The sequence below is a fragment of the Equus asinus genome, chromosome 8, assembly GCF_041296235.1.
Source record: "Equus asinus isolate D_3611 breed Donkey chromosome 8, EquAss-T2T_v2, whole genome shotgun sequence".
Lineage (NCBI taxonomy): Eukaryota > Metazoa > Chordata > Mammalia > Perissodactyla > Equidae > Equus > Equus asinus.
In genome coordinates, this window is record NC_091797.1 from 15,649,587 (window position 1) to 15,672,274 (window position 22,688).

The 22,688-nt window shown below is 45.3% G+C and overlaps 1 protein-coding gene across 7 annotated transcripts in view; it reads right to left on the reverse strand.

Annotated features, from left to right (window-relative positions):
- The window catches only part of TFAP2B (transcription factor AP-2 beta), a 31,932-nt gene extending 12,860 nt beyond the window's left edge, over nt 1–19,072 (reverse strand). For 2 of the 7 annotated variants that reach the window (XM_070514781.1, XM_070514783.1), the window contains exons 1-5: nt 18,398–18,589; nt 15,290–15,316; nt 13,674–14,132; nt 8,868–8,928; nt 1,275–1,494 (exon numbers count right to left, since the gene is read on the reverse strand). In XM_070514781.1, coding sequence (XP_070370882.1) covers nt 1,275–1,494; nt 8,868–8,928; nt 13,674–14,132; nt 15,290–15,316; nt 18,398–18,478 — 848 coding nt within the window. In that variant the 5' untranslated portion in view covers nt 18,479–18,589. Of the gene's footprint in view, nt 1–1,274; nt 1,495–8,867; nt 8,929–13,673; nt 14,133–15,289; nt 15,769–18,397; nt 18,801–18,846 lie in introns of those variants that run through there. The other 5 variants (XM_070514782.1, XM_070514785.1, XM_070514784.1 and 2 more) reach the window with 4 other exon arrangements.
- Between the last annotated feature and the right edge of the window lie 3,616 nt (nt 19,073–22,688).

Consider the following 22,688-nt stretch of genomic DNA (forward strand, 5'->3'; position numbering starts at 1 on the left):
AAAAGAGGGAAAGAACTGGATGGTTCCAAAAGGAGAAAGCACTAGCTGGAATAGGTGGGCTTTTCGAGGAAGGGGTCAAGAGTCACTATAAAATGGAGTTGGGTTAAAAGGGGAAAGGGAGACTGAAACACGAAACCAGTAATGACGGTAATCATAATAACAGGAAAACTAACACTTTAGGGACTTTAGTTATGTGATAAGCACTTTATACTATCTCACTTAATCTCATTGCAAGTTTTATACACACACACACACACACACACACATATACCCTCAGTGCCCAGGGGTGACTGAAAGAAACTTCCGCACTCTGGGGCTCGAAGGACTCACTTGAAAACTGACCCAAGGTAGAGCAGAGCAAGAGGATTCCAAGTGAGAAAAGTCCCTGGTCACACCCTTACTTCCTCCCAAGGCTCTCCCTGTAGGTGCTAAGGTCTGGGCAAAAATATAAGAAAAAACCCCGTTACTATGACCTCTTGCTGTACTGTTCACACAGCCACTTTTAGGAAAGAAAGGCATTTTCAACCCCGAAATAGGCTAACTGGAAAAGTTCATCTCATACAATGTCACCTTCATATCAAGGACACTACCAAAGGGTTCAGGCAGTGGCAGGGACCTGGGAGGAGGCTGTGTATCTTAAGCTAAAAGCCACTTCCTTCTTCCCATTTTCCATGAGGAGTCTCGGATTGTCTTCTTCCAATCCTGGGTAGCATATGAACGGTCCCGAGGAATAACTATTCATATTTCTAAAGTAGTATCATTGTTATTGGTGGTACCGAAGGAAGTAGGTCATTAGTCTAAACAGTTATTTTCAAACTGCGGGGCACAAGGCATTAGTGTGTCGTGACCAACTTAGTCGGCCGCCAACTATATTTTAAAACAAAATAAATATCAGAGTACACTGCAGGTACGAAGGGAGACGCTCCATGAAAATTCGGCTGTAGATAAGTGTGTAGATTCTGGGTCTCACTCAGGTTTGAGCATGCCCTCGAAGTGTCCTGTGGGTGGGAGGGCGCGGGGCGCCGGGCGCAGGGCAGGGGAAGTGGAAGGGTCCCAGGGCAGCAGGGCGGGCGGGACAGCGAGGGCGCGGGGGTCCCCGCCGTTCGCCTGCGCCGCCTGCAGCACGTGGGGAACCGGGCTTTCCCCATCGCCCCATCGCTGCGCTGGGGCAGCTCTCCGGCAGCCTGGTTGCTAGGCAACCGCGTCCGGCTAGGCGTTGGTGTCCGTGCGAGCCTCTCCTCTCACCCCATAAAAAATGGTGTGCGGGGTTTTACCTTCTGAGAACGCCGCCGAGGAGAGACGCGTTGAGGCATTCAGGGGGCGAAAGCCGTCTCTGAACTTCCCCCACAGTTACTTTGTACTTTGAAGTGGAACTGAGCAGAGACAAACGGCCCGGGACTGAGCAAAACACTTCGCCGGTGTTGACGGACATGCCTCCCAGGAAGCCATCTTTATTCATCATCAGGGAAGTCACAGATTTGGGAGGAACCGGAACTAGAGAGAGAAAAAAATATGCCATAAAGGTGACCGGGCTTCGAGCCTGGTGACCGGCTGATAGAATGTATCGGTGCGTGCGCAGGGCCGAGGTCACAGGACAGGCGCCAAGTGGAAAGCTGCAGGAGGAAGTGTTTGTTCCACTGGGGTTGTGGTGCGTTCAAAGCACCGTGTACAAACAAATGGAAAAGCCATCGCTCCTCTGGAAACTTACCCCAAGTGTGTAGACATATGAGTATCGCTTGCCACCATCCCGCTCACTACACAAATCAAGAAAACGCACGACCCGGAGTTTCGAGTGTGCTGTGAAACCAGGCAAATCCTATTCCATCACGTGCTTGCTGTGTGACCTTAGACATCTCACTGAACCTCTCTGATTCTCAGTTTCCTCATCTGTCTCCTGAGAATAATGATATTTGGTACTGAAGCCTGAAGGTGATTATCACTATCAATGATATCAAATGGTGATACCAATGGTCTTTATGGGAACCCTTTCCTCCTCTCCTGTTGTACCCAAATCTACGGGCATGACCAGGATTAGGAGGGTGGGGCCCATCAGACATTGTGCCCAAGAACAGCCAAGTAATACCATTAAGCTGGGGAGTTGAGCCCAAAAGAGCTGCTCACTTCTGTAAAGCGGATCCCATTCTTTCCTTCATCATAACAACAGATTAATTTAGAAATGAACCCAAATGCTCCTCTCCACTGAAAGCAATTCCGCAGTGATATGAATTTTGTTTACAAATTAACGTAAAGCACCGGCTGGTGATTGTTTGGAGCAGTTATGATTTACAACAGGTGCCCTGATCAATCAACCAATCACTCTAATTCATGTGAGCGGTGGTCTTGCCTTGCCCCAGTTGTTTCATTTCAGCAAGTAATTGATAACAAACCGCACTCAAGGTATGTTTTATGCAGAAGTTAATAAGAGCTGACAGCTGGTTGCCACTGCTACCCAGGCGTATTCAGTCTCTCCAGCCTGTATTTCTGTTTAATTGTGTTTCAGTATCATCTGCACCTCAGGAAGAGGCGGGGCTCAGTAGAACCAGAAGGCAGGGAATGAGAACAGTGAATGGTCAACCTCCCAGCCCCCTGGCACTCTCGCTTCCTTGGACTTCTACACTGCTGAAGCCCATTTTCTTTCTGCAGGCTCCAGAAGCCACTGGGCAGGTGACTTCTCCTCCTGACTTGCCCTACACCTTAGCTTCTTCCACTGGGATATGGAGCCCCCAAATCTTCAAACAGTATTTGTCAATCCTCATTCCAGAGGATTTATTGGAACATGCATGCGGCATGAAGAAGGAGGCTTCCGTTCTTCCTCTTTAATAAAGACTGTGTCTCACCCTAGAATTCTGGTAGGGGAAAGAAATGCTATTTCTACCATCTGGACCCTGGAACTCTATATGTCAAAAGAGTTGCATAACCTTGTTAAACAAGTTGTATAACCTCTATACAGAACAGACTAACCGACACTGAGTATTTTTGTAACATCTTATTCCCTCTACCAGATTCCAGCATTCAGACCTCCACAATCAGTTAGAGACTCCTAAAAGCCGGGTAGGTCCCAAATCTTTTATTTACTATCCATCGCATTTGGCCCTTTACAAACACCTTGTGGAAAAAGGGCTCTCCTTGGGGAGTGGAGGGCAGGACTGAAGCATTCCCTTTTGCTACTTCTTAGTGGACATTTTAGGATTTCTGGATCCGTCTAGGGAGTCCAAGACCTTGTCTCAGGGCAGATGAAAGCAACTTCTCATTTGAGAGAAAACCAATGAAAAGCTGAAGTGTGAATATTAATTAAATGTGAGTAAAATATGGAGTTAAAGTCACTTAGCAGACAGTGGTTGGCGTTGGAACACCCTGTCATTTAATTCTCTTACACATCATCCAATCTATTTTAATCTATCTTATTCTTCACAGCAGTCCTGATTTCCATATTTCAGATTCATATTCAAGCTCTATAAACAAATAATTTATGCTCATGGGAATTGGCATTAGATAACCTTGGAAAAGCTTTCCCCCAAAATATAGATGGCCCTTTGTAGTTTTAACATGGTATGAACTATAGAAATTGATAAAAAGCTAATCTTTGATACTCAGCAACATTTTTATATTTAAATACTACTTAGAAATAATATTTTAACAGGAAAAAAAAAAGCCCACTAAGCTGAAAATAATAAGTTCAGATCCTATTTGCGGTCCTGCATAACCGAATATCTCCTGAGGATTGGAATTTCACCTGCTTCTCACAGTCCCAGATGCCAAATCTCTTGAAAAGCCAGGCCCTTAGAGATGCCTTATAACCTGCCCTCTAATTTCACTATTGTTAATTGCCTGACTTACCCGACAAGAGTTGTTTCCTTTGGGGAATGTATATTGCTCCCTCCCATGGGCTGTACCTTTCTGCATATACATTATCACCTAAATATCACCCATCCAGTCAGCTGCTGTCAGCACGCTGCTGTCTGAGGAGAGTTCCTCCCCCCCCCCCAAAGACGCAGACTATTTGAGCAGACTGGCTTCAGATTTTATTTCCATTTTCTAATTGAAATATCAATCATGTACCCACTCGCTACTCTCTCATCCTCAGGTTCTAAACCTATCTCCCATTCTGGCCTTAGTAGTGGTCCCCTGGACAAGACCCTACACATTTCTTGTCCCGACTTTCCTTTACGTCCACAGCACTGTTCTCATTCACCTTCCCCTCCGCTCTCACACCTGCTTAGCTCAGCTGATTAACCCCATATTTTATTCTCTTTGTCTTTTCCCTTCTGCTTTCCTCCAGCTTATCAATAAACCCAGAGAGCAACAGGGCCCGGTTGATTTGTTAGTAATTATGAGCGCACTGTTCCTGCTCACAGAACCCAGAGATGACTAAGATAGGTTGAAAGCGACAGCAGGAAATGGTAAGGAAATGGAGCATGGCAAAACTCAGCGTGAAGCTTTCAGTTCTTTACATGTTTACAATTTTCTGTGCATACATTAAAACTGGGTGGGTTTTTTCTTCTCTTCCGTTCTCAGTTGGATGGCATGGGCCAACTTCTGGATATAACACTCGAAAAACTTGCTGCCTTCCATTTTTCCGTGCATTTCATTGGGGAGAAGAAAAAAGGTTTAAAAACCGATCAATATTTCATTACAGTGACTGGAGTGTTATTTAAGAGAGAGGAAGGAAAAGTGATTAGAGAAAATATTATTCATTAGTGGAATATGTAGAGCTACAGTGTTAATAGGCCAGTTCTTAATCTGTACTCTTTTTATGTGGGAAACTGTAGCTTTGAGATCCTGTGTTTGACTGGAAACAGACCCTCTGTGGGTCTGATCTGCTGCTGGGGGAGAAGGGAAGACATGAATGCATCTAACAGATTCAAGGGTAAGTCCCTCTGACAGGTACTCGGACTTAAATATGTAAACTACAGCGGGAAACCAACAGGAGGTTGAGCATTGCTTGAAATAATTCTCACCAGCAGAGCACCCCTTTCCTCCTACTTGCACTGTTTGTCATCTAACTGAGGGCTACATGTTATTCCACATGTATATATAGCACATGCATAAGTGTGAGCACTGAAAGTCTGGAAAGAAAAATAAAAGTATTCCACAAAGGATGCTAGAACATAAAAACTACAAACATCCAGTGTTGGTATCCTTTAGGGGCAAACTCTAAGAGACTGGACACTGAGTTGGGACCCATCACTTACTGGACATGTAGGGTCTTGAGAAAGTCACTTATCTTCTGTCTCGGTTTCTACACTGGAGGGTGGGGGTGGGCGCTGGAGAAGAGTGTCTACCCTTCCCAGCTTCGAAATTCTGTGAACTCTGATTACTCCCTGGGTGGCTGGAATGTATCTCAGAGTCTCTAGTTGAAGACATACCTATTGGAATCCAAGTCAGTTCTAGAAATGTGAACCTCTTCCTTTGAGAGGAAACTTATACCCTTTCAGAGGCTCTGACAAGACGCGATGCTTTTAACCTTCTAGGTCAGAAGGAAGAATCCCAACAGAACCCATTGTCATTGAAATTGGCAATTTATTTACCCCCCACCCCCCAAAAGAATCCACACCAATCAAAGCGTTTCTGTGGGGAGGGGGCCAGAACTAACACAAAAAAAGTGGGAGAGAATGGAGGCTGAACTGAAACTAACCCAACAGGATATCCCTAAGACCAATGAAAATGCCCCACAGTCACAACATTTGAACCTGGGACTCCAGCCACGCTAGCCTTTCCAAGAAATCTCAGCATGTTTTCTGCTGTGTTAGGTGTCAAACCAACTGCACGTTGGCCTCTGATTGCACCAAAAACAACTTCTTCAAGCCTAGGTGAGCCTTTTTTCAGTTAGGCTGTAGGATGGTGGCAGTGATCATTATTAGCTGGGCACCACCCCACCTCCTCCCGGCCTAGATTCCTAATCTTAATGGAACTGAGAGTTCAGAATGATTTTTTAATGTCTCGTTGGATTTTTAGACTGTTAATGTACCGAATCCTTCTCATTATTACTTTATTGATTGCTCATTGACCAGCCCCCTTCAAATCGTATTAACCACCCTCTGCCGGTTTAGATTAGGAGAGTTTAAAAAGCACCTTTCATTACTCCCCCCACTCCCGCCATGGAGTTGAGACCGGGAGGCTTAATGGGAGCTCTAATGGGGCAGCTAAGAGGAGAGGGGCCACGGTCCCTGCCGATTGCATTAATAGCTCAAAGGGGGCCAATACAGAAAATTAGCCGTAAACGAGCTCTGGAGATCTTCAAATGAAAGAGCCATTTATCACGCTGGCTACCTTCACTCCACTCGTTTGCTCTCTCTACTGGGAACAACTCATTTCCTCTTAACTAAATTACTTCAGAAATGTCAGCTAAGCCCAGATAGCAAACATAACAAGAGAGCTAGCCTATAATCTATGGGTGATAACAACACGGGTGAAAAATTGGACTGGTTAAATTTTAGGAGGGAGCCCTTCCATAATTAGAGAGAGAGAGAGAGACATAAAGACATAGATCCTTTATGCCAGAGTCTTTTGGCTTCAATCTACGGAGAGGCAGACACACCTGAACTGAGTCCAGTTGCTGCACTTTTATTAATGAGGTAGAATTTTAAAAATCTCTCTAAAGCCCCGTAGAAAATACATTAAGCAATTGAGTCCCCTGCCAGTTGTTGAAATTTAGAGTATTTAGTTCAGAAAACTTTCTCACCTCCTCTTTTATGAAATTAATCTCTTAGAGACATTCCTCATAAAGGTGGGGGAGGAGACAAAGATGGGAGACCAGGGGGCAGCGAAGGAGCTAATGAACCCATGGCCTTATTTTAAGTGGTTCATAGTGATCTAGAAAAATAAAGCCACTACTTATTCCCATTTTGCCCATGGCCCTCTAAAGATAGAAGTAGGGTATTAGGATCTTTTCTTCATGTAATAAAACAAATAACTGAAATATTAAATAATGGAATTGACCTAACACTTCATATTCATAGCCACGCCCCCTAAATCGATAAAGTGACTGGGATACCACATAGATGTTTTAAGCCACACATTTTTTTAAAAAGTTTGGGGACCATAAAAAGTACTCCATGTTTCCAAAACAGAACCAGCAACTTTAATCAATATTCTCTTTTTCTTCTTCCTGGAGAATCCCTTACACAGAAATATTCAGATTTCGCTACAAACATATACAAGTCCTGAAACCAAAGCATCTCACATCTAAGAATATTTCAGCTCCATTTGTTAGGCAAACTAAGTTTCAAATATTTTTACTGGCCTTGCTGCTAAGAGCATTTCTGATTGGTCATCTGTTGGCTATGCCCCACTGCCAGCCCAAATGCTGTTTCTAGAATACAGAACTCTGAGCTGAGGGGTTCTAGCTTTCCATGAAAAGGGAGGGGGAACTAAAACAAAAAAGAAACAAAAAAAGCCAATGGAGGAGCACCTCCCTTTTACCCCCCCTCACCACCTCCATCAGCCAGCAATTAACTAAAAGAGAAGACCCAAGAGGAAATGGTGAAAGTGAGCTGTCAGCACAGTTGCAAATCTAAACCAGGAGCCCGGGTATCTGAGGAAACCCAAAAGCCGGCATTAAAAACCAAAATGATACTATCTAAAGAAGAGAGGGAGAGACATTTGGCGCAACACTGAAAATAAATAGTTTTGCCCCAAACCTCACTATTCTTCTTCAGGATATTACATTACAAAGCCAAATGGCATCATTTCAAGGGCAGCTTCCCCCTCCCACCTTCTACCTCTCAAAACTACTTTTTCTGCATTTGTAAAAGAAGAAAATTTAGAACACGTCACGTCACCCTGTTTGGAATCCTTACTTCAGTCTTCCTACTTGACAGCTTGACTCTGGATTACTTTCCAAAGCATCTTTTTCTTTTAATTGTTTTTGAGAATGTCGTGGCTCAAACAAACCATAAATGACATAAGTGACACCAAACATAAGGACATGCCTTTTGCCAGAATCGATAAGAAAGGGTTACAGTAGTTAAAACTGTATCTCCAAATACCAGTTCTTGCGATAATTAAAGGTTGCGCTGTTTACGTTTAAGCTCCTAAATTTGTGGCATGTGAGTGACATTCGGGCCTTTCAGCAGCCACACTAATCGCCAGACATTCTCCCAGTGACTGTCGGAGAAGAGGGGGAAAAATTAAGCAGCTGCAATACGCCCGAAATGAGTTATTGTAATTACATTTAATTAGTTTAATTAGTTAATTATTTTGCTTACAGCTGTACAAGAGACTGCAAACATTTGTTAATATCACATGCCCTTTAACAGTATGGGGTGATTCCACAGTCCTACTAAATCACGAATGCATATGTAGGAAGATTTAGAAATGTGCATAGGCTGCCTCAGCTTCTCAGGATGCGCATATTTAGCAACACATTTGGCACAATTTAAAAAAATAACGAGAAACAACTCATAAAACATAGAGAACTGGGAACAAAATTACCACCAAAAAATCAAATACAAAAACAAGGAGAAACGGAGCAGTCTCAATGACATAGGCTTTAGCTCAGCAAACTCCAGTTATCAATGAAATAATTATAGCGCGTTTTTGGAAGCAGTGTTTCCCAGCCAGTTCCACACGTGATGGTAGTTCAATTATTTAAGATGTCTCTAGAATCGCTACCAAACGTACCATGAGAAAAAAATGGCAATAGTCTCCCTCTGTCTCTCTCATCCGGGGTTCTGCCTATGGTCCTCCCCCCTCTGCCCCCATTTTCTTCTTCCCGGCATGCCTGTTCACCCAGACAGCCACTGTCCTGCGATTGCAAACAAACATTTGTGTTTTGTAAAATAATAAATAACCCAAAGTGAAAACTCATCATCAAGACATGAATGCATAGGAAAACTTTGCTTACTTTTGGGGGGAATAATCCATACCTTTTTTTATGACAGACTGGTCCAATAGATTCATGCCGCTGTTATTGGCATCTTCAACTGACTGTGAATATAAAAACATCACTATTCAAATTGACTGGATATTAAAGAATCACACACATAAATCATGTCATTCCAAACTGGAGTTTCTGTTATTTCCATTTATATTAATTCACAAAGGGAGGTTTTATTATTATCATTATTACCTCCAAATCAACATAGAAATGAAATTCACCCAAATTATAAATTCTTCCAATGGAAGAAGAGGAAAAAGGAAACTGTGACAGACATCTTGGATGCAGTATTGGTTTAGTTATTATATTAAACATAGATATTACATAGACATATAAATTTTATATTATTTGCTCTTATGAATTGTGAAGATCTGGCAAGAGCTGAAAGAATTTCACCAATATTAGTAAGAGCAATTTCTGTTTTCTATCCCAGTGCATCTTAACCCCAGAGTCATTTTACAAATACATAATAGTTTACATTATAGGATTTTAATTAAAGTCTGAGCAATTTGGGATGGAATGCAAACAGCAACACACAGGAACCCGTTTGCATGCCACCAGGATTGCACACCCACTGTAGTCCATACACATCCCTGTGTGCTATGTACTTCTTGATACGCAGCCACAATCCCTCGGAGGAACCTGCACAGTTTGCTCCCCCTCCCAACCCTGCTGCTGCTGCTTCCCAGCAAGGAGCACACCTGTTAGGAAAGCAGTCACTACAGACACACAGACAGACATAGAGGCCTGGATCCTCCCAGTCAGCACCTAGGTAATGGGGAGGAGCATTCAGTCTTCTGTGCCGCAGTTTCATCCCAGAGAAGGAAAGTCTCAACCCTGGGTTTTGGCAGCACTTCTGAAGGAAAGAGCTGTTGGAATGAGTTTCTTACTGTCAGGATGCAGAGAACAGAGTTCTGGCTGTGCATCCCAGGGCATCCCAAAGCAGTGGATTTCCTCCCACTCCCTCCCAAGGAAAAGAAAGGCCAGGTCTTTCTGAAATGTACAGCTGCTTTCCTTGATCCTTAGAAATGTAAGTTTGGACCAATTTGTCACCCACTCTACAGGGACATCAAAAACAAAGGGCTCCAGAGTGAGGTTGTGTTTTCACGGCACCTCCCACCCACTCATGCTGTATCCCCAGACAGGGTGTGTGTTCATCACAGGGGAGAGACTGCCTCCCCCAAATGAGCAGCACATTAGAAATGAGATGATCTCATCATGGACGGAGGCACGTTAATTTGTTTCTTTTCGTTTTTAATAATCACTCTTCTGATCTCAGAAAGGTGAGGAAAATTGTTATTCTCCGTAAGAACCATTTTCCATATTGCAACATGCCATATACGTCTCAATAAATGGTAAAAAGCTTTTTTAAAAAAAATACTTCATGTAACTTGTTCCAAACTCCTCAGGAGACCCCACCGCGCACACGCGCGCGCACACACTATTCACTCCTTTCTATGCTCACGTGTCTACAGTGGCGATGTGTCCACACAGGACAGCATAATTCACCCGTGTCTGTGGGCAAGCAGACCCGCGGTCTCGCGGGCCAGGACCGTGTGCCCCCACACCTCACCCTCACGTCGGTACGTAAATATGTATATACGCCTCATCAGCGACGTGGGGTAGTTGTGGTAGTTAATGAGAAGGTTCTTGTCTGATTTTCTATCTAATTACGGCCGCCTGCTGGGTTTTTGTACAGGATATTCACGCAGCATGCTGGCGCTTAATCGTCACAGGGAGGATCGTAAAGATTTAATTAGGACTGCATGCGGAAGCGCAGAAAAACAACTCAGACTCGTAATTACTAGACTTCTTTAGTTAAAAGTGATACCAGGGGTTGCTTTAAGACACTAGGGTGTGTTTGAGTGTGTGTGTGTTTCTGTGTGTGTGTGTTGGGGGGTTGACTTAACATCCTTCTATGTTTATACTCGTGGGTGGTAGAGGTGAGGAGAGGTTAGAGAGCAAAGACGGGAAGAAGAAAAGAAGTGTTCTCGGCAACTAAACAAACTCCAAACTAGGTGTCATTTCATTCTCTCTCTGATGCTGTTTTCCTGAGTTTTTAGCGCTGCCCCCCGCGCGCGCTCTCTCTCTAGCTGTCTGTCTCTCTCTCTCTCTAGCTGTCTCTCTCTCTCTCACACACACACACAATGGGTGAAATGTAGCATACCCAGAACCCAAACAGCGATTTGCTAGTTTAATAGCCCCTGTGAGTAAATTGAAATAGAAATTGACAGGGTTTTATAGTTTCATTTAAAAAATATTAGAAGCATTTGGTTAATTAGCTCTCCTTCTCCTCTCTCACGGTCGGGGCGGTGGCCCCGCGTGTGTGTCTGGGTCACACACACCCACCCCCCCCAACCCTCGGCCAGGTGAGTACCCCTCGCGTGAGACCCACCCGCCTGGCAGCGCCCTCTGGATCTGTCTCGTCCTCAGCTGGGTGGGGACACTAGGCCCCTGAGATGGAACAAGTGACTGAGATCCAGGCCTAGGCACTCTCTGGTCCCTTTTAAAGACCGGTCGGGCGCCGCCAGCCCATTCCGTAGTGCAGGGCATGTTGAAACCCCGACCCGCTGCTCTAACTTTAGCCCCCGCGCTCCAGATCCCTAACTCGGAAGTGGATCCTCCCGGATGGAGCAGATGAGGCGCAGCCTCTGGTTTCGCAGGTCTGGTCTTAGGTACACCTCCTCCCCTTGTCTTTCTTTGTCACTTGTCCTGTGTCACATCAAGCACACACCAGCCTCAGAGGCCTGTCATCACAGCAGAGACAGAGATCATCCCTGCCGCCGTTGTTTCCCTCCTGGGACAGGCGCGCCGTGTATCCTCCGCGACCCCTTGCACTGAGGGTCATCCAGAGAAGGTCCCGAAGGCTGGGATGGGTCTCGGGGAGGAATGGGGCCGAGGTGATGTGGGGGCAGGGAGCATGCGAGGACCAGGGCCTGCGCTTTCTCTCCTCTGGGCGCTCTGCTCCTCTGCCGTCTGTGTTCCCGGCAACAACTTGGCCGCCTGCGCCACTCTTTGACAACGGTGTTCTCCCAAATGCACGCTGACCTGGCCCTGTTTTTCTCTCGCCCTTTGCGTCTGGCCAAACGTTCAAAACCCCTTACAATTCTATCTTAAAAAAAAATTAAAAACCCAAGAAATCAGTTCCCTCTTTCGGGGGAATTTCTGGGCTCAGCCGCCTGAACCACTCGGCCTGCAGGGTGATGGTGACACAGCCGTGTTAGCATTGCCAACCGCAATGGTGATGAGTCGATCCACTTTCATTATCTAGCACTTTCAACCGTACTCCGAAAGGTTAATTTAAAAACTCCCCCCTCAGACACATATTACCCCAATGCATTAAAAAAACAAATATTTCCTTTCTCTTATGATATTCTGAAATAAGCAATATCTCTAGACAGGGACAGTCAAGCTCGGTTAAATCAACAAAACCATCCTTCTTATTACTATGGGTAAATCCAGTCACAAATCAGGTGATTCCATCATTTTTGGAAACAACTAATAACTGAATTTTCTTTAAAACAACAAACCATCATAGACTACACACAGACAGCATTTGATGTTGTCACCACGTTTTAACTGTTCAAAATACATCTTTTTCCAGCAAGGTAAAGAAGAAGGATGCATACACCCTTTTCCCTTTCCCATTTCATTTTCCTTTGCTTCAGAGCCATGTCTAAAATGATGCCTGATATATACAACTATGCCAATGAGACCAAAGTGTCAATTAAATATGCTTCAACTATATTTATCTTTTCTGGAGCCTATTTAAATTAGGGAGCAAAAGGAGACCTGCTCAGAATCACCCAGACAGTTTTTAGAAATCATTTCTTTGATGTTTCTTTGTTTAGTTTAAACAAGTATTTTCAACCAAATCAGGCTCCATTGTGTAGGTTGCAGATGGGATAGTGGGTGGGTGGGGGAGTGTTTGGAGCCTTTTGTTTTAAGAAATAAACACGTCATGCCTCTTTAACTGGGGTGGTGGAGAGGAGAGGAGAGTATTAATGGAGGGGGAGGGATGTGGAGAATATCCACCATGGTCCTGTAATGGACCAAAAGGTGAAAAGAATCTCCAAGATGCTATGTGTCCTCAAGGACTCCCAAACAGAATTAGGACTTTCTGGGTCTCTCCCCACAAAAATTCCACATCTAGGGTGATGACTCTGGAACTCAATTATCTTGGGAAAGGGTTCTGCAGCGTATGAGACATTCAAAGTAAGATCTGACTTGGACAAACATAGCGGACACTTTTCTCCCAAGGTGCATTGTTATGCTTAAGGAAGTCATTGCAAATTCAGCAGGAACCTCTGGAGCCTACGGAGGACCCTGCGCCTCGTGCTGCAGCCCCAGACTCTAGGGCCGGGTCTTCACCTGCCCTGTCAGCCGGCCAGGCCCATTATGGGACATGCGCGGGGGGTGGGTTGGGGAGGGTACCCAGCTTGCTCGCACAAAGCGCAAGAGAATAGGAAGGAGTCGGGTAGCTAAGGCAAGACAAAAACATCTAGCTTTGATTCTGATGATCCTAAACTATCGAAACACGCATATGTATTTTTCTCCTTCATGATTTCATTTCTAGTGGTTCTAGCCTTCGTAACTGGACCTCCAGAAATCGCCACTATAGGACCATACACGTATGCACATAAACAGTTATATACGTGGTGTCCAGCTGGTCCTGTTCTAAACATGGAAACTACCTCTCCCAAAGGAGACAGAGCTAGCCCTCCCCCACCCGTCCCCTCTCCCGGGACACTCATTATTTATTTGTTGTCTTTTTCGTTTGTTTGTTTGTGGTTACCTGGACGTCTTCCATTCCGGGATGGCCGAGGCCGTGCAGCGAGAGGCTGTCACCCATGCCCGCATCCAGGCCGTGGTGTGCCGAATGTAGCAGCACGTCCGGCCGGCGGACCGAGTGGTAGTCCCTCCGGGGGTCCAGGCCCGAGAGCTGGGGCAAGGCGGCCCGAGGCTGGGGCAGGAGAGAGCCGGCTTCTGAACCCACTTCTTGCCGCTGCCGTTGTCCCCAGGGGTGCTGCTGGGGCTGGTGCAGTGGGTTCAGGGAGTAGGGGTCATTGACGTGGGAGTAGGGGTCCTGGCTCTGGTGGTAGGGGAGCGGCTGATAGGGGGGCGGGAAGTAGGGCGGCTGGAAGTCTGACGACGGGGTGTGGGACAGCGGCGGGGCGCTCGAGTAAGGTCCTTGCGACACCGAGCCCAGCTGGGAGAGCCGCGAGCTGTGGCTCGGGACGCCATCGTGCCGGTCCTGGGAGCGGAGACAGGAGAGAGACAGAGAGAGAGAAGGGGAAGAAAAAAAAAAAAACACAAGCGACAAATGGAGAAGCCCGGCTTCCGTACGTTCCTCCCGGGACAGGGGAAGCAAGAGGCTGAAACTCAGCCTGCAAGTTCACTCAGAGGGCACATGATTTCGGCAATTCCAAACGCGAGGCTTTGGGGGGAAAATGGGGAGAATCACCCACTTAACCAACATCTGAGCTCTGTTGAGAGTGCAAAGCGGCAGAAGGAGTGAGGGTAAAGTAGCTGTGTTTGCAGGGAGATTCTAGATTCCTTACTCAAAAATACAGGAGTCATACAGATGGCTTTTGCTCTTCTGGGGGCTTTAAACTATTTTTTTCTAACTCTTCCAGACGTCCAAAGCATAACAAATAAAACTTCACACTATTTGCTGTGCTGCTCCTGTTTCAAACCAAATTCTGCCTTCACTGGCAACCAGGACCTCCCCACACAACCTGGTAATTCCAGGAGCTCCGAGGAATCGGCCTGATACGAGTTCCCAGTCCCCCTCCCTCCCCAAGAGGAATTAAATAATTTAAATAGTGTTTGATTGAAATGCATCTCATTTGAAATCATATCCTGAGCCCACATTAAATTAAGTTGAGTTGTGGTCCACAGGAGTTATTTCTAAGCTTTCTTTTCTATATCTAATGCTATTATACTCCAGAGTGTGAAAATGAAGGACTGGGGTCGAGAGAGAGAAAAAAGCCCAGAGAACTTATTGTTGGTCCTATCTGGAGTGGTAAACCAACTGAAAGGAGAAGGGGGAGGTGTGTGGATGAGAGGGGTGTTTAAGTTTCTCCCTGTCCTCTGTGGAAATGCCATGGTAAAGTCCCCAAGGTTCTTTTTGGAGAAATAGTCACCTAAATTTCCAAACTGCAATGGCAAATAAAAAGTTTTCCTGTTCGGCCTCCCCCCTCCCCAGCTGACTCATGGAGCTCAGAGGGAGAACACACAATGCAGAGAGAAGCAGCTGCAGCCTCGTCCAATTATGGTGCTAAATTACCAAGCCAAAGGCGCTCAAAGGAAGACAGAGACAGAGTGAGACACACACACAGAGACAGAGAGACAGAGAGACAGTGAGAGGAGGGAGCATGCAATTCTGGTACAACGTGAATCCAAACTCACCATGGATGAATAGGTGTGGACTAACATCTGGAAAAAAAAGCCTGGTTACTGCTCAAAATCAAACAATGATTAAAAAAAAACAATCAAGGAGTCCAGCTGAGCAACGAGCTGGACACAGGAGCCGAGCTTGAGGTGTTTCCAGGACAAGCCATCAAAAAAAAAAAATTTACCCCCCCCCCACTCCCAAACAAGATTGGCGATGCCTGTCACACACAGACAGAGCTGTTCCTTCGTCTCTTGCTGTCTTTTTGGCCTTTTTTCTTCTGCCGTTCTTCGGGGCTCCAGACGCAGTCCTCTTCCACCCGAAGCTGGGCTCAGACTGCTCAGGCGCCCCTTCCTCCCTCCGCTTGCCTACACCGCCTCATAATAATTGATATTCATGACTATTAATATTACACGAGTACTTTAAAGGGAGAATGGAGGACAAATGGAGCGTGAAGCAGCAGCGAGCGCAGAGCTCCCCTACTATTGTAAATGACGTTCATTCAGTGGAGAATTACTAGATGTAATCAGACGAGGGGGCTGGCAAAGGCAGACTGGGGAAAAAGTTTAGCAGGAAAGAGGCAGAACTTCAATTAACTGAGCCGGGGACACGCGTAAAGCAGCCCCTGCTCCCCGGGACAAGGCAGGGAGGGAGAGCATCGCTGGGGGCTGGTAGAGAACGTAGGTGTCCTTGTTCCTGGAGAGGGACTTTCCTAATGGGAAGAGTCGATCGCCCTAGGTGCTTTGTGTGCAGATTAAGAACAAAATAAAAAGGCGTTCCCTCATCATTTGGAGGAGAGAGAAAAGTAACCCGGTGGGCCCGGTTGTTGACAGTGACGTCTGCGGACTTTCACTGAATATCGGAGATTATGCTTATTTATTAAAGGACAGAGGCGAGCCGGGGTTTTTCATCCGTGTGCCGCCTTTCCCTCTTTAGTGCTCCTACAGTCTGATTTTTACCTCAATTTACAATACATGCAATCAATCTTCAAGTACACTAAACTTATCCTTTCCAGGCAAAGCCAGGGGCAACAGAAAACCTTTTTGGATGTTTCAGGAACCCGTTCGACTGGCCTGACTGCCATTTCTGTTAAAGTTCAACCTTCCTCCGGACTTAAATAGGCTCCTTCCACCGGGCTGCGGGTTCTCCTATATTTTTGAGCAGAAAATTTAGGCAGCTAGGAATACCTGCAATATTCTCAGTCTTTCTCTCTCTGTGTCTCTCTCTCCTCTCTCCCTCCCTCTTTATTCTCTTCTCTCTTTCCCTCTTCCACTCCACCCCTCCCTCTTCCTCTCTCCCTCCCTCCTTTCCCATTTAGCCAGTTTACTTTTCATCATCAAAGAACAAGTTTTATCCCGCTTGCTTTTGGAGCCCCCTGAAATCCCTCTAAGTACACCCCGAGCTGTCTACACCGTGGCCCCATCCCTGCCAGTGTCATGCCCACTTCAGGCGCTCACATTCTTCAGGATAGTTCTAGTGCCTCGGACTGTGCTATTATCCCGCCTGTTAGAGAAAGAAAAGGAGGCCGAACCGAAACAAACCCCACCAGGCGGAGGCGCGGCTCTTCGTTACAGTCAGTACACAACCACAAAGAGGAAAGGAAAATCCCAGTCGTCATTCGCAGAAAGACGAATCTCCTCTCCCTCTGCGTGTCTCTCTACCTGTCTCTCAGTTTCTCTCTTTCGCCCCCGCCCCCCGCCCCTCGCCCCTCCGTTAGGATTCAGAGCGGGCCGGAGCTGGGGGCCCTGGGCGCGAGCGCTGCGCGCTGCCTTCGGGACGCGGCCAGGCGGCGGCGGGGCCCGCGCGGGCCGGCTGCTCGGAGCCCCATCCGTCCCGTAGGACCCGGGCTGCGGCCTCGGTGGGAGCCTGCCGGCCGCTTCAGTGCTTTGCCAGTTCCCAACATCCGCCAGGTGGCTCCCCCCGGGGCTTTCGGAGTCATCCGGGACGGCGGGGTCGCGTTCTTCCGCCACTGGTTTGGGGAGGCTCTGCGCGTCCCACCGCCACCGCTTCGTCCGACCGCGCGCTGCCCGCTCTCCCCGCCCGGGACTTGGTTTCCCTTCCTCCTTCCTCTCGCAACTTTTCCCCTTTACAGCCTCCGCTCCCGCCTCGCCAGCTTCGTCGCCCCTTCCCTAACTCCTCTCCGCCTTTCCATGCGCCTTCCTCGAGGCTTTCCTTTCTTCCTGCCCTCTCTCGACGTCTCCTCCGAGTCTTCTCTTCCTCCCTTCCCCCTGCGTCCAAGTCGAGGTCTCCGGCCGCTCCGCTGGGAGCGCGGTGCCGCGGGCCTCCGCCGCCGTCCGCTCCCCGCCCGGCCTCTTGCCTCGCCCGGAGCCGCCCGCCGCCGCGGCAGTCGGCGCCCGGGACCCGCGCGGCCCCGGTCCCGGCCCCGCAGGCGGCAGGCGCCCGCCCGGCTGCCGCGACTTCTCCAGCCCCAGGACGAGTTGCGCTGGCCTCAGCGCTGGAGAACCGGGAGCCCTGAACAGGGCAGAAAATTTCTTTAAAAATGCCAAAACATGGGGTGGTTTGGGCGCACTGACCCTCAAAGAAGCAAAACACAAGGAAAAAAGAAAATAAAAAATTGTCTGCTACGGCTCCTTGGACTGTGCTCTTTCGACATCCATCTATCCATCTGTCTATCTATCTACCTCCCTCCTTCTAATTTTCCGTCCTCTACTCGGATCCGTTTGTAATCGGTTTCAGAAATTTTATTGAAGGTAAAATTTAAAAGCCCGAGCTTGTTACGAATGAGGCTTGAAACCCTAATTCTCTCCCACACTCAAAACGAGGAAGAGCCTCTGCCTTTATCCGTCTCTGTTTTCTCTGCCCACATTCAGTGGAACCACATTCCCCATCAGAGCCTAAAGGGAGGGGGGTGAGGAAGAGAGAAAGAAAAATAAAAGAAGAAAAAGAAATCTCCTAAGTTAACGTAGTCAGATTTCAACCTTAAAGTCCGTTTGCAGAATAGCGAAGTCTCCCCAAGCCAGCTTTTCTAAAAGTTAGAGAAAGCTGATAAAACCGACCGGAAATCTACGAGTAAATAGCTTAAAAATATGTATCAGTTGGGGTGTCAAGAAGCTCAAATTCTCTATCTGCAAAGCTCTAAGATGCATCTGGGGGTGTCGGCTCACCTCATAGATATCTTCGTACTTGACATTCTCCACGAGCTTCCAGAGCATGATGGCAGCCTGATCTCTAGGAGGTGAGTGCATTCATGTGAGGAGCAGATGTCTGGCTTCTCAGGACTCCGCTGTCTGTAATGATCCATCTATAATTGGAAATGGGGGATACACACCAAATCCGACGCTCCTCTCCCATCGCAACTTATATCTGTTGTCTGAAACAATAGGCTGGAGAAGTAAGCCTCAGCAGAGGGAAAAACATTATTCCACACACAGGAGTTAGATACAACCCACAGACATATATATTATAAAAATCATAAACACGTATTTACACTCAGACACCCACATTTAGTTATATAAGCACCCCTGGGTCACACAGAGTCGACAGACTCTAAACATGCATTTAAAGGAGAGAGAGTTATTCACTGTGATTAATATAAATATATACATTTTAAAACCTCTAGATTGAAAACGATGAATCATTGTAGCCACTGACTAAAGTCTTTATAACTCATAATGAGAAACCAGGGGGCCAACAGTCCCCCATTTTCTATGTAGATTTTAAAAGGGGGACCATTACTGAGATTTTTAAACACAAAAGCTCCTATTCCTGTCCTTCAGCAGGAGGGTATTTTGAAAGCTGAATTTTGGGATTTTAAGGGCGATCTCTCTGTGTTGATGTCTACATAACTTTTTTTTTTTTTTTTGAACTGTACCTCTGTCATTGTGGAACAGGAAAGCCAGCTCAGCACAGTGACCATTCCTAATATTTTCTGGTCGTTTTGCCCAACACATTTGGAAACTTAAATACTGTATGGACACCTCAACCTATACTGTTTGTCGTTTTAGAGGTGGTTTGTGTGTATTTTCAACGGATTCCATGTGCCATTCTTTTCTTGGCTGAAGTCTCCATTTTATGAAGTTTTTTTTTGAGATGTTGAGAGCAACACAGGCACACATTCACATAATGTGAATTCCGAGCCTTCTTTGCAGAGGCTTAGAACATTTTATATCACCATCTGTTGTCTATAACTTTTAACTGATTTTAATCATAGAGAACCAAGAAATGGTCACCTGAACCTTTGGAAGATTTAAGCAGAATGTTCTTCAAAGAGATAGTGAAAAATATTTTAGGGACGTGTGTGTGTTTGTTTTGAGTGTATTTTTTCTTAGGTGATTAGTATAGTTTAACGGAAACATAAACAACAAGAACAAAGTTAACCAAACCTCGAAAATGGGTGCCTTTAAGGCACAGGGTTTGCGAATTTCATCGCGAAGTGAATACTCACCTTTTCCCCACTCCCTGTATTTTTCTACTCCCTTTCAGGTTGCGGAAAGATCCTCACTGCCGGAAGGGAAGTCCAGTGGAGGATCTCTGCCCCTGGGGCAGAAAATAAATGACGGGAGGGAATGAGGAGGGACCGGGGCAATTTGAGGTGGAAGTTATTAAACCTGGTAACAGTTAATCTGCAAAGGCCGATTGTCTGTGAAGCTCACGGATGCTGAGCGCTGCCGTTCGGGAGCAGCGGCCGACGGTCTTCGAGGACGGGGCTCCGGACAACCGCGCTGGATATCGATTTGATAAAAACCAAGGAGGCGCTTCATATAATGCAGAATAATGAACAATTCAGTAGATTTTTAATTTAATTTTTTAAACCATAAATCAAATGAAAGGAACTCAAAGAAGGTGCTTCAGGAGGAACTTCAGAAATAAACCGCTTCTTCATTTCCAGTTCTAATTTTTATGTTTTGCCTTTCCCTCCCTCCTCCCCTCCTTCCTTTCTTCCCTCCATCCTGTTTTCCTTCCTTCCCTCTACTTTAAATATTAACACCTTAAATCGTACAAAACCTATACAGATTTTCCACTGGGAGCATGAGCAAAGATTTTCTTCTTTGCCCCCAGAGCTGGTTTGGACATGGAAAGACATTCTTCCTAATTTTATTATGTGGTAGGACTTGAAACGGGTTTACCCTCCGTTTTCACCCTTCTCGGAACTAAAATCAGTTCCTGATCAATACTTTGCAAGATGAATATGACACACTTGGAAATTCAGATTCTCTAGACACAAATTTATTAATGGGAATAATGGTCTTCTCTCAAGTCAATAACTCCATTATCGTTTTTATCTAAAGACAATTCTATCCCCAATAAAAAGCATTACATTTTTCCTCTAAATGCTTTTAATATCTTGTCCATCTCTTTTTGGTATATCTTTGATTAGTCTAAAATAAATTCTAAAGCTTAACAAAAAACACCTGAGAAAGATACGTTTATACATAAAACTATTTTAAAATATATAATATGTTGTTAGTATAACTATTTTATAGCCTTAAATACGTATAATTTCAAATTTTGCCTATGTAATTTTATTTTATGCTAATATTAGGTATTTTAAAATTAGAAATGTCTTTAAATATTTGGTTAATTTATATACATTTTTAAGGAAAACAAAAATAAATTTGGTTTTATTAAGAATGAAGCATAAATTTAAAAATATACAAATAATAGATACTGAAAGAAATACACAGCAATAATTAAAACCCAATTCAATTTTTCAACGTGGGCATTATTAAAAGAAAAAATCCTGGAAATTGCGAGAGGAATCTTTCCCAGGGAACCTTCCTTAAGTCATTGAACGGGCAACAGCGCCCTCTGTCGGGATTTAATATAAGCGAACCCTGCACCACCGCTAGATTTGTTTTCAGCGATTTCTTTCGGTTCTTGAAAACCCTGTTGCTCCTGAGAGCATTTTAAAAGTTCAATTCTTATTATATCTACTAATTTTAGAAACGACTGTTTCAGCATCTAGAAAGTTCAAACGCCTCAGAAAATGTATAAATAAAAGCTCAATCTCTACTGAGAAAATTTGCCTAACTTGAGCCTGCCTCTCTCTTGCTCTTAACTTTCTGCTGCGTTTAGCTTTAACCTCCAATCATGGGATGTGGGAAAAGATTCCCGCAAGGTCTAAGTAAATGAAAACTCATGAGTTAAACAAACTCTGATTTCAAAGGAAAGTTAGACGAGTAAAAGATGCATTTTCATCATCATTTCGTTTTTCATTGCGTCTTGCCTTGTGCACGTATTTCATTTTCAGAGCACACACATGCTCGCCTAGATAGAAGCGCGCTGGAGACATCCCAGATATTTCTATTCGTATTTTCCCCTTACACTTATATTTATTTCCTCTTATAACAGCAAAGAGGAGAGTTAATATTCCCCTCCTTTCCTCAACCTCAGACAGAAGAAACATGTTCCGATAAATGTGGGCGCCACTCATCAATCGAAAGCGAAGACACCGAGCATGGAGCCCTCTGCTGGCGGTTTTCGGAGTAGGTTTATAACTCCTTTAAAAAAAATCTTACCGAAAGATATCACTACGTTAAATCAGGGTCAACTATTAGCACTCTCATGTCTCATTACTTCTTTCTTTTAAAAATCTAATTATAAGTGATCTAAATTTCTCAGACTTCCCTCCGTCTATTCCTCACCTTGGCACGTAGAATTTAAGGCTTCATAATTGACTACCTTTTCCTCTCACATTATACGGTCCGCTTGGATTTCTCTTCTCCATATTCCCCAAACACAAAAACAATAAAATGGGAAAACACAGGATTTAGAATTAGGATTATTATGTCAAGTTGGGACCCTGGCCTTTCCCGTTCTGGGTGATGGGGCAAACCATTTAAAAGCCTGAAGTTCAGTGTCCTGAGCTGTGAAATGGGAATGATCGTGAGGTTTCATTAAAATAACACTTGTGAAGGAATATACTCAATACTATCGCTTTGTAAAACAATTTAATTTCACATCTTGACTCAAGAAGCGGAGCTGGGTGTCAGGAAAGTGAAGTCTTCCATCCTCGAGGGACTTACGTAAGCTCCTGTTGAGAAAGCGGAGATGGGAATCCCAACTTGGACTATGTACTCAGCACTTACCCCAGGCGCCATGATGCCATCTTCCTTCCTTCTGAAATTAAGAAGACAGTATTTTTGAACTATTAATGTTTTCCAGAGTTATTTTTGTCCTGGATTTATAAGCAAGCAAAAGAAGAGAGGAAAGAGAGCACTGACTTTTCTTTGACAAACCCGGATACCACCCCAGCCTCTCACCCATCAGAAGTATCATTGTCCACCACGTTGATTAACAAGACATGACAGCTGCACTTTTCGTTGTGACATTCTGATTCTATTTTTCTACCATGTTTCTATCTTGAAGCTTTCTCATGATCGTATCTTTTGGTAATCTTGATTGTGTATTTTTAACATCGATTTGGAAAAGTTACTGTTGAATGTGCTAGACAAC